This window comes from Gopherus flavomarginatus, chromosome 4, assembly GCF_025201925.1.
Source record: "Gopherus flavomarginatus isolate rGopFla2 chromosome 4, rGopFla2.mat.asm, whole genome shotgun sequence".
Taxonomy (NCBI): domain Eukaryota; kingdom Metazoa; phylum Chordata; order Testudines; family Testudinidae; genus Gopherus; species Gopherus flavomarginatus.
The window spans coordinates 55155505-55170817 of record NC_066620.1 but is presented as its reverse complement, the minus strand read 5'-3'; the positions used below and the strand labels follow the sequence as shown (position 1 = coordinate 55170817).

The window sequence follows — 15313 nt, the reverse complement described above, 5'->3', positions numbered from 1 at the left end:
CTTGAATACCATTTTCACTTTGCTGTTGCTGAATAAAAACATTCTTCTTCTTGCTAATAGAGTTGTTAATCACAACTTTAAAAACAGCAGCTTGCATTTCTTGCACATCCTCACTTGATAAGAAGCTAGGGAACTACAATAACAATTACCTTTAGTAATAAACCTTTAGACACGAACTAGTCTTCTTATTATGTTGACTTTACACCCATTTCTTGGACTTTTCTATTCTATCTAGCTAATGCTTCTTGAGCATAATGTAAGTAGGAGATTACATGTGTTTGAAAATTGTCTGAAGTTTTCTAATGTCTCTTACTGCTTTAATAGTTTTTTCAGGAATGCATTATTTGTTTGCTGATAACTACCTAGTTAACTTGATAGGAGTCATGACTGACTTGTGCACATCCCTTATTTGGCTATCAGATATGGTACAACAGTTATTCCCAAGTGACCATGACATTGGCCTGGTCCACACTACGCTGTTAAACCGATTTTAACAGCGTTAAATCAATTTAACGCTGCACCCGTCCACACTACACTGTACTCCTACAAAACGAGAGGAGTAACGCTAAAATCGATATTACTATATCGATTTAGGGTTAGTGTGGACGCAAATCGACATTATTGGCCTCATTCTTTTACTGTAGCTACCCACAGTGCACCGCTCCAGAAATCGACGCTAGCCTCGGACCACGGACGCACACCACTGAATTAATGTGCCTAGTGTGGACGCGCACAATCGACTTTATAATACCTGTTTTTATAAAATCGGTTTAAGCTAATTCGAATTTTTCCTGTAGTGTAGACGTACCCATTGAGATCCAATTTAGGTTGAGCTGTTTTGTTTTCTCTTTCTGGTTCCAGGAGTGCAGGAGAAAATGGGGATAATGAACAAAGGGGTGATCTACGCACTCTGGGATTATGAAGCACAGAACGATGATGAGTTGTCCATGAAAGAAGGAGACTGCATGACAGTACTACGCCGGGAAGATGAAGATGAAATTGAGTGGTGGTGGGCACGGCTAAATGACAAGGAAGGATACATACCACGCAACCTGTTGGGGGTGAGTTGCTCTTAATACTTAGTTAGTTCTATGATCATTGAATTACAAACTACATGTATGGAAAAGCAGTCACATAACCAACATGTCAGTGTTGATTCTACATGCACATACAATCTTGTCTTACCATATCAAAAAAGATGATGATTACTAATTTGCAACTGAATGTGTGACATATACTTGAAGCACCATTTTGACCAAAGGCTTTTCTGTTGCAATGGGGAAAGCAGGAGTTAGTGTTTTTTCTTTTCCAGATAGTGATACTCTCTGGAAAAAGGCATCTCAAATACAGCCATTTTATTAAGGATAGTCAGCTGACACTTGGTTTAAGGGTGTGGTCTACTTCTGCTCCCATGAAGATGACTATGGTGAGCCACCAGCCCTCCTGCCTATACTCTGGATGCGCATATTGCATCTTCCCCTCTAATTATCCTTGGAGCGATCTCGTAGGATGCGGCATGCCACAAAATTCTACAGTTAAAATAGTTCCAGGTTGGGAGAGAAAGATCATGCTGTCAAAAAAGCAAGACCTCTGAAGATTCTTATTGTCCTCCTTGTATTATTCAGTTAATGTCGGCTGTCATGAAATCTCTTGTTCTAGAAGTAGAAGAAAACAAATGACAATTCTCTGTGCACTGAAACTTCAATAAATTATCTTGTCATAATGTCTGGATTACAACTTAAGCCTTGCAGCATGCAATTTGAGAAGTATTGTTCTAGAAAGAAACTGCTAGGTTGATGAGATTGAGATGTGGGTCCTGGGTTGTGATTCGCACATTTGCCTCCTGTGAGTCAGAGATGCCTCCATTCTTATCCGTCTGTCTTAACTTGTTTCCCCAAATGTATTGTATATTTCGAGGCTGGAAAAATGCTTCTTAGAATTCTCTGCTGATGCACAATTGTGGTATAAATTGAAGTATTTCTCAGAAATCCATGCTAAAGTGAGTGGTGCTGGTGATTTCATCCCACTCTGTTATATTCTTTACAACACTTGTTAATGGGGAAATGGGGCAGATCTCTTTGAGACACATTTTCCTCTCTTTCCCTTCTCCCCCAAACACCCAGATTCCCAGGAAACTGTAGCAAATGGACACTTCCGTCTCTTTATTTAAAACTTCTCCCCATTAAGCTTTTCATACATGTCCAGTATCAACTGTAGAATACTTGGTCAGTCATTTTGCTGTGAGAATTTATATATATAAAAAATAGTAAAGGCAACAATGAATTCACAGCACGATGACTCCTTTGGATAATGTTGATTGTTAATTTGGCTCCAGGAACCAATGAGGTTCGAGTATCACTGGTCTAGGGGCATCAGGATTAAGAGACAACCCTGATCAGTTTCTAGAGGGGCACATTGTTCATGCCAAGCTATGGGGATAGAGGGGGAGCACTCCATGAAGAAGCAGCTCTGCAAAAGACTCCACTGCTTCTGGGGCATTTGGAGAAAAGGTCAGGAACAGAAACTAAAAGTCTCTTCTCCGCCTGTGGAGATACTGCGGGGATTGTTTCCCCTCCAAGGTTGAGCAAGAGCACAGGTGTGAGAACCCGAAAAACCTCTGTTCTCCTGTGATCATTGAAAACCTGTAAAGCAGTAAACCTTTGCAAGCGTTTTAGCTATTTTGAGCCTCACCACAGCGGAACTCCTGTCACCTGCTCTGGAAGGACTAGAAGACACAGAATTAAACATGCTAGCCATTAAAGTTTTGGAGCTGCCTATTCAGTCTTCAATTGATTAAGTATTCTAGCTAAATGATCCTTTGTTAGACTCAGAAGGAAGTGCTTGGACACTGCATACATCCATGCCATTGCCTGAAACTCAGGCCCAGGTATTTAGCCCAGAGCAGGGGTAGGCAACCTATGGCACATGAGCTGATTTTCAGTGACACTCACACTTCCCAGGTCCTGGCCACCAGTCCAAGGGGCTCTGCATTTTAATATAATTTTTAAATGAAGCTTCTTAAGTATTATTTACTTTACATACAACAACAGTTTAGTTATATATTATAGACTTTTATAGAAAGAGACCTTTTAAAAACGTTAATGTATTGCTGGCACGCAAAATCTTAAATTAGAGTGAATAAATGAAGACTCAGCACACCACTTCTGAAAGGTTGCTGATCCCTGGCCCAGAGAAAGATTCAGTAGTCTGATACATTCTTCCTCCTTTGTATGGTATCACAGCTGTTTTTTTCCCTTTGAGGTTAAGTGCATTTGGTGAGTCTAGGATTGATGATCATCTGCTTCAATACTTTCTGTCTGGAAGATTATTCTTGACAGCCATGTTAGTGAAACTTACCAGGCTATACTGAATCCTATGTGAATGGCAAGATAGTGGCTACAAGTCTTCAAACCATAATTATAATACAGATGCTGACTAGGTCTATGCGAAACAGAAACTCTTTGGGCACTCGATCTGTTGGTAGCTTTAAAATCTGATTTCACATCTCAGCTGATGGTGAAAAATGACCAAATGGATTTGAGAGTTCTGATTGCTAACTGTCTGCAGGTCTTCTCTTCAGAAGCAATTTACTGACTAATAGGAACTTCCTGTATTCAAACACTGATCCACTGTTTGATACATTTGGATTGCAGAAGATCTTAAACCTGTTTTGGGGCCTGGCATTTAAAGGGGTGTTGACCAATATTCAGTGATCAAAGCAGGGAAAATTTCATACTGACTCTGTCCTCACAGAACCAGACAATTGGTAGATTACTGTTGCCTATCAAAAGCGGTTTGATATGATTTCATTCATCTCAGTTCAAATAGAGTTTAGACCCTGACCTCTTCTTTTGTTTATAAAATAGAAATACCTTCTAAAGCTCACTGCACAGTAGGCTGTCATGCAACAAGCGATCTCTATCTGAATAGGGCTGAGTGTTCCTAAGGGCTTAGATAATTTAGAATTGCTTTTCAGTGTATTGCTTTTGACATTCCTATTACTCTGCTACTGCGCTCTCGCAATTGATACATTCCTGTGATATTTTTATGCTTGCCTGAAAAAAGTTAAAAAAAAACTTTGCAATTGCTGCTACTTTGTCACCGAAGATTATGTGTATAATTAGACACTGGTGGCTCTTGGTATTCATGATAGAAATACTTGTCTACATTTACTTTTTTAAATTTAAGAATTTCTGCCCTATTATACTCTTTAAAAATCTTCTTTTTTCCTCCTCCCCCCCCCACCCCAACAGCTGTACCCAAGGATTAAACCAAGGCAAAGAAGCTTGGCATGAAATTGCACAGAATCCTGAGTTATGAAGTTCTAATCATGGGTGAATTATCATTTCTATAAAAAATCATTTTGTTAGTTCCAATTTCATGAGACTTATTTTAATAACAGTGTAACTTGAAAGCAATGAAGAATGTGCTTGAAAACAAATGAAGGATCAATGGATTCACAAATGGAGGAGGGCATTCCATAAGCTGAAATGCTGCTTACAAGCAAAGGGCCTAAGCAAGCCTAATGTTCATCTAGTGCCCACTCTGCTTTTCCAAATGGCACATAGGTACACAGGAACAGAATTCACTTTTTTTTTTTTTTGAATTTCCTGCATGATCTGCAATGAACTTTTCAATTCCTCAGTGAGAGGGGAGTTCATGTTCCACACAACTGGCTTTCTCCAAATCTGTCTTTGGCTTTGTTCCTAGTGGAGGAAATTAGTCATTCAAGCTACCCACACAGTATCCGAAAGCACATTTCTGTAAGCAGAGTATTTGTTAAAGTAGCTGAGTTAAAGTTATGAAGATAAAATAGAGTGTCTAACAGTGAAGAACTTTTGACCAGTCCGTTGAGCAATAACTCTAAAATGCTGTAGCATCTAAGGAATTCCATGTATTCAAAATACTTTGTGCTATATCAGAGGTAATGTAGTTTTTAGAATCTGTTTGTTTTTACCAAAAAAAATCCTGTATTTATTGTCTCTTTTTGTAACTGAAAATTAAGCTTAGAAACTTTCTGTAGCCTTTAAAACTTACAAACTTTGTTATAATCCATATGTGTGTGTTTTTATTTTTTTGTTAATTGTGATATGATTAAAATGATGTCTCCTCTGAAGATTTAATTCTTTGGCATTTAATGTCAAACTCTCTATCCCAGATGACATCTGTATTAGCATGTCACTGAGAAATCTCAACCTGCTGTGCAGATACATAAACACCAGACCATCCTAGAATATGCCAGTATTCAACTATTACAATATCAGTGTGGAAAACATTCTTTGATTTATAACTTTCATCTAACCTGCTATGCAAGCCATATCCATTATTAGTTTTAGGAGTAACATGAAGGTTATAAGTGACTATTAGATCTGCTTAAGTTAATGGAATTTCTCTATACAGATATATTTTAAATGGAAAGATTTATAGCAGAAGAATTATTTCTAACTAGTCTTTTCCACCAGGATAATCTATATTACTGTACTAGTCATAGCTTTGTTAAAGACATGTCAATAAAACTTGAGACTCAATAAGCTTCCCTTGCAGGAAAGGAGTCTATGTGAGGCCATGAACTGCATGGACAATCACTACAATCTACAAATACAAACTGAAAAAAATCCCTGACTACACTGATTTTTCTACTCTGGCTCAGGGTTTGGGAATTGTTCTGTAAATGGCTTTGTGAATGTGTGATCTCTCACTAGATCTGGTGAAATGGTTTGTCAGACTGACATGAGCATGTGGAGCTGTATAGCTCAGGGGATTGGCAGTGGGCAAAAGTGCTTGTCACCTCTAAGACCAATGTAGATTGGCAATGATGTTTAATAATCATTTACCTAGTTTGAGCAATGAGCTTAATTGCTCAAACCAGTGAGCAGACAGGTGGTTGGATGCTGAACAAAAGATGTAAGCAACAGAGGAAGCCCTGCTGGAATCCTTGGTAGGCAAGAACATCAAACCTGCTGGGCATGGATTGCTGCTGTCAGACCCTTGCCAAATAAATAGGACTGCCATTGCCCAACTGAAAAGACATACCAACTCATGTGGGCTTTCAATAGGAAAGCCATGCACAGCATTGGAGCAAGCAAAGACTCTACCACCACCTAATTCCTCAGCAAGTTTAGATGAGAGTAAATGTGACTTGGTCATGATACTGAAGTCTGTTAATGTTCATAATCTCATGCTTATGCTCTTAATAGGGGGCCATGTATATGTATTGGATACCTGGTAATTGCATGCCTTCAGTATGCAGTGTAATATTTCTCTGATTTTTATAGAAGCCTTTCCTGTCTCTCAATTATCATCATTGCTTTCTGCAGCAGACTTTAAAGAACATGTAACATACAATTATGCAACAAATACACAACATATAGAACATGTGTTGCAATGAACCTAAGCTTTTCCTTTCTCCCCTCTCCCCCCCCCCCCCAATATTATTCTGTTGACAATCAGGGCTTTATGCACCCAACTGATCCCCATTACAAAGAAACACCTTCCAGCTGGACCAGGCCCTAACTGTCTTTATTTAAATAAGTAGTTGGGAGAAGTGAAGGCAACAATAGACATAATGTTACATTCAATACATTACATTCATTTTGTAAGGTTTAAGGCGTTTTATTATTTTTATAATTCACAACCAGTGACATTTCTATCATACATGGCAGCATTTGTTTCCTCTTGAAGTCTCTGGCTGCTGACACAGATCTCACTGGTAGCAATCTTCTTGCATGGGGATCAAATATCAGACTAATAAGACACTGTCCTCTTAGGTGTATGGTTTTCCGCTGGTCAAACTGGCATAGAATTACACCTCTACCTCGATATAATGTGACCGGATATAATGCAGTAAAGCAGTATTCCAGGGGGGCGGGGCTGTGCACTCAGGTGGATCAAAGCAAGTTCGATATAACGTGGTTTCACCTATAATGCAGTAAGATCTTTTGTCTCCCGAGGACAGCGTTGTATCGAGGTAGAGGTGTACTTAATCCAGTCCTTCAAAATACAGATAACCCAAAGAATGCTATGGTTTGCATGTCTGAAACAGGATTACCAATGCATTGAAGAGGTAGCAAGATTGCAATAGGAAGCTTATTCAGTGTGTTGCCTATTTAAAAGGAACTATTGCTCTAATTTCAAAAGGAAGAGTACTTCTAATAGGTGAAAAACTGAAGGGCAGCAGTGGACCCCTTCTGCCTTCTCTATTCAGACTTCCCACTTCTCTCTCTCTTTTGAATAAGATGGCTACTACTCCCAAGCAGCTTAAAAATGCCAACAAACTTCACTTTAAACTTCCTTCTAATTTACAGTGAAAATTGCTCTTCCTCAGAAGTTACATTTAACTGCACTTTAAATATCTTTTTGATTAAAACGGATCAATTAAGCAAAGATGTCAAAAATAAAACTGAAGAATTATATACAAAATTAGAGCTTTCACACTGGACTTATAAAAGTAGTTATATATGCAGTCTATATAGATAATGAGACTGCAAGCTTTTGTATTGTTGGAGTTTTGGTCTTTCAGATACTTCAAAATATTCTGCCCATTCTCTCCTATACTAGTTTAAACATCTCCATTTATAAACATAAGGAACAGGTTGATGTTGGAATACAGTAGGGTTAGGGTGTTATTGCAAGTTGTATGAACATCTTTGCATTATCTTGATTCCATGAGATGTCTTCAGCTGAGGTCTGCTATTGCATCAAATACTAGTAAAACACAACCACTAGTGGAGAGAAGGAAGAACATGAGTTAAGGGCTGTCCTCATCTACCATAAGACATACAGCACAATGCAAGTTAAGCAAGATGACTTGTTATGTATCAACAAGTTCTTGAGATGATGGGGTCTGGACAAGAATGTATTTAGTGCAAAGATGGAAAATCTATTCCTAAAGATGACAGTGGGGGATGTTGTTTCCTGAATACCTTACAGTGGTAGACTTTTTGTTTAGGTTACAAATGCATATGAAATGTAGAACAAATGTTATCAGTTGCATCTTATGCACTGAAGTGCCTGAAATGTTCATGTAACAGTTTAAGGTCTGAATTGTAAACACCCTTTTATAATTACCAACTTCAGCTATTCTCTTGTAGTAATGTAAGCTGGTTGTCATCAGACGATGACAACCAGCTTACAAGTATCATTCAAATTACTGAGAGCAACATTAGCTTATCTCATACATGGAGAACTTCTCTGCAGGGACATTAAGATGAATTAACTAAAGCTGTGAAGTGAATTAAACCCACATGTGCACTCTCTTTCAGAAGTAGAGTGGCCTTTATTTATGTTACCTGAATCCCTTTTGAAGGAGAATAGAAGTGGTAGAGGATAAAATTAAAGGGATGGGGGTAGGTGAGGACTTCATGGGAAGATGGAATGAACAACGACCTACTACTGATGGAAAAACTACGAAATAGGAGAACTAATACTCCTGGGGGAATTCTGCACTACTGCACACGTGCATAATGAATGAGCTGTGCATATTTTTATTTTTTTGTGCAGAAAAAAGCTGCCAAAATGTTGCTCCAGTTCCACCTTTTTCCCACCAGAAGGTGGTGTGTTAGCACAAAGCAGCAGCTCCCAGCCAGCTAGGGAGGAGAGAGCCTGCTGCCTTCACAGTGCCTGTCAGGCCAGGTCAGGAGACAGCATGGGGCTGCTGGGGAGTCAGATGGGCTCATAAGGGCTAGTGGGGGGAGGACAAACTAGGGCAGGAGCTGACTGGGAGTGGAGGCACAGGGGCACATGGTGATGGGGAGGGGGTGCAGAGCTACATAGGGTGGCTGAGTGGGGGCAGACACACATGGGGATGGGGAGCAGGAGTGGACACAAGGATGGGGGAGGGGGTACAGGGATACAAAGCCACATGGGGGAGAGGAGGGTGTCTGAGTGGGGTTGAAGGGACACATGGTATGGGCAGATGTACCTGACTGAATGGGAGAGGCTAGGGTATGCATGGGGGAAGCTCCCAACAATCACATCCTGCTCCCTCCCCCGCCCCCCCCCGCTCCCAAAAACAACCCTTGTTCCATACTTTTCCCACCCATACCCAACAACCCTCCAAGTTCACACCCAGGCTCCTTCCCAGCAATTTATTTCCTTTTTCCTTAGCTCCTCCATTACCCCAGACTCCCCCAAGCCTTTGCAGTGCTTCTGAGGGGTACGGGAAATATGGTTCTGTAGTGTAGTTTAAATGAATTATTACTCAGAGTTCTGTATTAATATGCCTAGCAAGGAATCTATTTGTCAAAAAACATTTTCTTAATTTTTTTTTGGTTGTCTGTATTGTTACAGACATACTTGGTGACAGGTATTTTGAAATAAACAACAAAATAATTGAAACTGGTGTGATTATATTGTTATTTTGACAAAATATGCAGAATTTTGCAGAACTGTAAAATATTGTGCACAGAGTTTATTTTTTGTTGCAGAATTTTAATTTTTTTGGCACAGAATTGCCCCAGGAGTAAACTAGGCAGGCTGCAATTGAAATTCATCCCAGTAAAATATCAGGTTATCTAACTAGAAGTATGGGTGCTGCCACATGCCCTGGCTTGAAGTTGTTTCCATTACATGCAGGGTTTACAGTTTGGTTCAGTGGCTCTCAGCACCCCCACTCTACAAATTGTTCCAGCATCCCTGACTGGAAGAGGCCAATATGAGGAAATAGAGAGTAATATAAATGGATTAGAGAGAGATTTACTTTCTTTAATCACATGCACAAAGAACTCTAGGCCCCAGAAGATACCAAAATGTTACTTGTGCTTAGATTCCCAACACTGCGTGAAACTGGCACACTACAGCGGGCATCAACCATCCCAAATGTATAGATCCAGTTTTACCAGGGGAAACAGCTTTAGAACTGAATGAGCATTTTTCTCTAAAACCATCTCAGCAAGCCACAGATCTGTGCTGTTGAACCCGAGCAGAATTATTAACTTACAGTGTTAAGGTTCATCTCCACTGTTCCACTTTTCTCAACATCCAGTTTCTTAAATATTTCTGTCAAAGAGGAGAGAGAAATAAGATGTGTGTATGAAGAAAGCAGTGGGAATCGAAAGCTGAATCTTGATTATGTCTCAACTATGAACATTTGTCTCAGATTTAAGGGACAAATTTAAGGTTTATGAAAACAACCTTATAGAAAACCAGACCAAGAGAAATCTCATCAAAGCTGCTTCCTTTAAAAAAAAAAAAAAAAAAAAAAAAAGTCCACTAGTTACAGCAAAAACCTTGCAGCTTTGTTCTAGTGCATGAAAACTAGCGGCTGCTTAGTTCAAGCTGAGCAAAATGAAAAATGTAAACAAGCAACATAAAGACTGTAATGTTAAATTGTTCGTTTGAAAAATTCTTTCAATAGTCCATTGTATAGAACACTGGGAAGGAGAGCTGTCTGTGAAAATAAGTATTCTTTTAAAGCTGTTATTGCAAACTGAAGTGCTTTCTATTTTTGTCACGTTAGCACTGGAGGTGCCATTCACAAGGGGGATGTAGGTACCCAACTGCCACTTTAGGCCACATAAGGCCAACATTTAACCACCACTGGCATTCAGAAAACCAGAGCTCAGCTGCCACTTAACCCTGGAGGCTCCTCAAGTCCCATGCTGTCTATGTGGTAAGTTCCTATGGCACCTAAATTGCTGATGATGAGCATGTGCAAAACTAGGTAAGTCCTGATGCCACTGAGCAGCTAGGTGCCTAACTCAGGCTTAAGCCCCACAAGAATTCACAAGCTAGGTATTCTCATGCCTGTCTCACCTGCAGGACCTGATTCGGTCAGTAGGCTCACACTGGCATCTAAGAGCACGCCTACTGGACTGAGTCCTGCACAAAACAGCAGCGCTGAGGCCTCCCCCTCTACACAAAAGTTAAGTGGTTACAGCATTCATCCAAGAGGGGAGATCAGAGTTCAAATTTTCACTCTGGCCAGTTTATGGCTGGGATTTAAACCCTGGCCCCTTCCCCCTACCAGCTGCAACCAGTGACTAAAGAGTCATTCTCATGGTCTCTGGCCCAGTGACTAAGTATTTCATAACAAGTGGAACAATTTCAACAGGTGAGACTGATAGACCCTCCATTCAGCATGCTGGCTTCTGCAAATCCTATTTTTAGGCACCTAATTCTCCCCTGCATTGTATGGGAAGCGTGGACAACTCACTTGTGGATGTGGATTCCACTAGGCAGCGGGACAGCTAGACGTTAAACAGTTTAATGCCTAAATTCCCCTTATGAATCTAGCTTTTGACTGTGGGCTGTAACTAAAGACTGTAACAAAATGTTTTAAACCCAATCCTGCAGTCTGATCTATGCAGACAGACCCTGGGAACCCTGGGGAAAGTACAGCTGTCTTTCTGCGCAGATCAGAGTGTAGGATTGGAGTCTCAGTTTGTCTCAAATTTATTCTGGTGCAAATCCGAGAGCCTTGTGTTAGAATAAGTCTGGACCTTATACAATGCAGCGAGGTGAAGGGCTGCTCACAATGTAAAGATTTACTAAGAACATACTCACTGAACAAAGTTTCCAGCCGAATCAAGCACCTGACAAAATTATCAAAGTCAATGATGAGCTGCTCATCTGCAAAACGAGCCACAATGACTTGGTGCAGCTGGCAAGTCAGCTTGAACCCTACAGGGCAAAATAAAAGGTGAAAACATTTGGCCAGCTAATAATGCAATCAGGCGTTGGCCAAATAGCAGGAGCAATATGTATGTTTTTATTGGAAAAAAAAAAAAGTTAAGATCACAAAGTGTTTGCAAACTAGGAGCAACGTTGGAAAATGTTCATATCTATATTAGCTATTTGGTCACATTTCTGTGTCTAGTTTTCAAATAGCTTTTTTAACTATTGAGCTGATTGGTTAGATGGGTCATAATGCATTTTTACTTTATCTGTGGGCATTTCTAAGTTGTTTGGTATTAGTGCTGATTGATTGGCTGAGCCTACTCCATGTACTCAGGAGGGCTAGTAGAATCCATTTTAATTCACTGTCTTAGAGAGATGGCTGTCTTCTATGGACCAGTCAGAAAAAAAATGGTTGATGGTAAGGAGCAGCTCTGTACTGTATTAAGTGGGGGCTGTATCTTACCCAAAGACCACCCAGAATTTGAGGGGCATAGAACTGCTGGCTACTGGTCCCAAGACCCCCAAAGGGAAAGCAGTCTTTCCACTAAGGAAGCCAAACAGAGATATCTGGCCTTACCCACACAAACATAACAGCAGGTGGGGATGATTAGGGGTTGTTCTAGGAGGGTTCCGGTGGGATTCTTGTCAGGACCCATGGGCTTGCAGCCTTGTGAAGCTCTCCAACAGTTTAGATAAGCATTCAAACTCTGACTCTTGAGACTAGCCCATCCATAGCGGAATATGTACTTTCACTCTGTTGAAGCTGGTTTGCAGTGTAATTACAGTGCAGTGCTGATGTTGGTTTCTAGCACCCAGCTGTGATATGGAGAATTTCAGTGGATGTTGTGCTTTTATGAGGAGCTTTGTCTGGGTGCCAGTTCATTCTGGGCTTGTGTGTTCATTTTATTCCCCTTGTAGTCACTGTGCAGTGGTCTTAAGAATCCAGTGCATGGAGCAGTGGACTGGGTCTCAGGAGACCTGGCCTCTATTTCCAGCTCTGCCCCTGATTTGCTGGGTGACCTTGGGCAAGTCACTTTCCCTTTCTATACCTCTATTTCCCTCTCTGTAAAATGGGGATAATGATATTGACATCTTTTATAAAGCATTTTGAGATCTTCTATAGAACTTTTCATCAGTAGAGCTTAGTATTATTATTTAATGGTGATTCATCAGAGGAGGTGCTTGCATTGATTGCCTCCTCTTCATGGGCCACCTGCCCAACTCAATCACTAAAAGATGTCAGCCTGTGGATCCTGGTTGTTAAGGACCTACTCATGATCCTACTGGGCCAGGTCCTAAGTGAGAGTAGCCCCAAACAGGAAGCCGCTCATCTGGGCCATTTTTAATGTGCCTATATTGCTGCGTATAGACAGATACCACGGCCAACCACCAGAGAGAAAGATGAGTGTACACAATAAGACAGTGTCACTGGTAAAGATCACTGAAATGGTGACTGTATTTACACCAGCACCTATTGACTTTGATTATTGGTCTAGATAACGGACTTGAAGTGGCATCGCCCTATATACAGGCAGATAAATGTTGGGTAATACAGCTATAGCGGAATAGAAGTACCTGCTTCTTCTAATGCTCTCCGCATCTCGTAGGAGTTCATGGTACCAGAGCGATCGACATCTATTTCCCTATAGATTTTCTGTAAAACACAAAACCCAGTGTTGGAGCTCCTCAATAATTAAGAGCTGGTTATTTTGGCTTCAGCCAGAAGTCAAATAAATGCCTGTGGAAAGCAGTCCCTGTTTTCCTGAGAAATGGAATCTAAAATGGATTTTGGATTCATTTAATTAGTGTAATGTAGGCATACAGCTACTCCTAGGGCTTGTCTTCACGTACAGCACTACGGCAGCTGCACTGAGGAAGGTGCTTTAGTGAAGATGCTTCTACAAGAGAGCTTCCCCCATTGGCATAGATACTCCATGACAGTAGCTATGTCGTCAAGGGAAGCTCTCCTGCTGACATAGTGCTGTCTACATGAAGGGCTGTCAGTATAACTACATCACTCGGGGTGTGGATTTTTCACCCCCTGAATGACACAGTGATACCAATATAGGTCTGTTGTGTAGACCTGGCCTTAGATGGAGTCATAGCTAATTCTTTCAGTGCAGCATACAGTAGGGAGGAGACACAAGGAAGTCACCTGAAAGCATGATGATCGCAGGGTAAATACCATGTGGGACTACAGAACCACTGACAAGGCAGGCACTGTCTAGCACTCAGTCCTGTGGTAAAGTTATCAGCCCTGTAAGTGAAGGCTAAGGATGGGGGAAAGAGGTGGAGCTAATGTGAGAAGCAGTCACAGGAGCAGAGGTGGCTCCACCTTCTGCTCTTCACCCTAGAATTCAAAAGAGCAACTGACTTGCCTCTAGGGCTTTAAAGCTTGAAATCCCAGGGGTCAGATCCTCAGCTTGTGTAAATTGTCTTAAACCAGCTGAGGATCTGCCCCCATTTTAAAGTGGTCACCAAGAGTGAACCAGCCTGAGGGTCCCAGCTCCCTGTGTTTGGTGTTGCCGTCATGCTGCCGTCAGTGTGTAGAATGTGGAGTTAGCTGATAAGAGAAGTCTGATAGTTTGGTTCTTTTATTTACTGTTGCTTACACTTGGCCATTCTGGTGGCCTATTATTTTTATAAAAATAAGGGTTTTTTTTTTAAATTTGAGCAGCTGGCAAAGCTGATGTGCAAGTACGGGCAGGAATTCCCTGTGAGGAAAGGATAGGACTGAAACAGCCCTGCCTTTATGTTCTGCATTTGTGGTCTGTGTGTGCCACTGGCCTTGTGCTGCTCTAGGCCACACTAGTCCCATTGAGCCCCATCCTGCAAGATGCCGTGTCCCTCTTGTGACGAGCTGAGCGTCCCCAGCTCCCTCTGACTTAGTGGGAGTGGAGGCAGTTCAGTGCCTCACAGAACTGGGCAGGGGAGGTTTCTACTGAAGAACACAATCTTTCTGTTTAACAAGAACTGCCCATATAGAGACACATACTGTACCCACAATATATATACAGATTTACACCCACAGTGCTCCAACAGCCATTGAAAAGACCAGGCTACATCCACATGAGTAGTATACTGTATGCTCCCTTATATAGAGATCATATCTTACTTGATATTTCTGTATCTTTGTCCAGAGTATGTAGAACTCCTTCAGTCCCAGTTTACCGCTTCCATCTGACTGCAGGAAGAGTTAAGGGAACCTCTTTGGATGGCAGGGAAGAAATGTTTTCCCTTCTCTACATTAGGTTTGCTGTAATATAATCTCAACACTGCTTTTGGGTGTCAAATTTAGAGAAGGATGCAAATCATCCTGTGATGCACGGCTTACTCTGGCTCATCCTACGGGCTACAGGGACTCTTCCTCTGTTTCTTCAGGTTGTGTTTTAAGGTTCTAAATCAACTGTTTGGATGAATTAAATCTGAACCTCTGAATATTTCCCCAAGCCTTTTCAGTGCCTCCCACAGATAATCTCTAACTATTCAGCATGTGTACTGAGAGGATGCCATTCTGTTCCTCAGTGGTGGTTCAGCTATTGATGGGAATCTGAGTCATACTCTGTTTGGATTCTAAACAGAGACATAACCAAAAGCAAGAGCTGCTGTTTACAGAATTTGTAGTTCTTCAGAAAACCCCTAACAAAAGAATCCCAACATCACTGTCTGTCTGTCTCTCTTACTGTAACTACAACAG

At 41.1% G+C, this 15313-nt stretch overlaps 2 protein-coding genes across 4 annotated transcripts in view; one reads left to right on the top strand and one right to left on the bottom strand.

Annotated features, from left to right (window-relative positions):
- TP53BP2 (tumor protein p53 binding protein 2) overlaps nt 1–5116 on the top strand; it is a 61916-nt gene extending 56800 nt beyond the window's left edge. For all 3 annotated transcript variants that reach the window (XM_050948435.1, XM_050948436.1, XM_050948437.1), the window contains exons 17-18: nt 862–1061; nt 4254–5116. In XM_050948435.1, coding sequence (XP_050804392.1) covers nt 862–1061; nt 4254–4295 — 242 coding nt within the window. In that variant the 3' untranslated portion in view covers nt 4296–5116. The remainder of the gene's footprint in view (nt 1–861; nt 1062–4253) is intronic.
- A 99-nt stretch (nt 5117–5215) lies between these two features.
- The window catches only part of LOC127048763 (calpain-2 catalytic subunit), a 51799-nt gene continuing 41701 nt past the window's right edge, over nt 5216–15313 (bottom strand). Inside the window, exons 17-21 of the mRNA XM_050948670.1 lie at nt 14732–14800; nt 13192–13270; nt 11503–11619; nt 9938–9996; nt 5216–7721 (exon numbers count right to left, since the gene is read on the bottom strand). Coding sequence (XP_050804627.1) covers nt 7698–7721; nt 9938–9996; nt 11503–11619; nt 13192–13270; nt 14732–14800 — 348 coding nt within the window. The 3' untranslated portion in view covers nt 5216–7697. The remainder of the gene's footprint in view (nt 7722–9937; nt 9997–11502; nt 11620–13191; nt 13271–14731; nt 14801–15313) is intronic.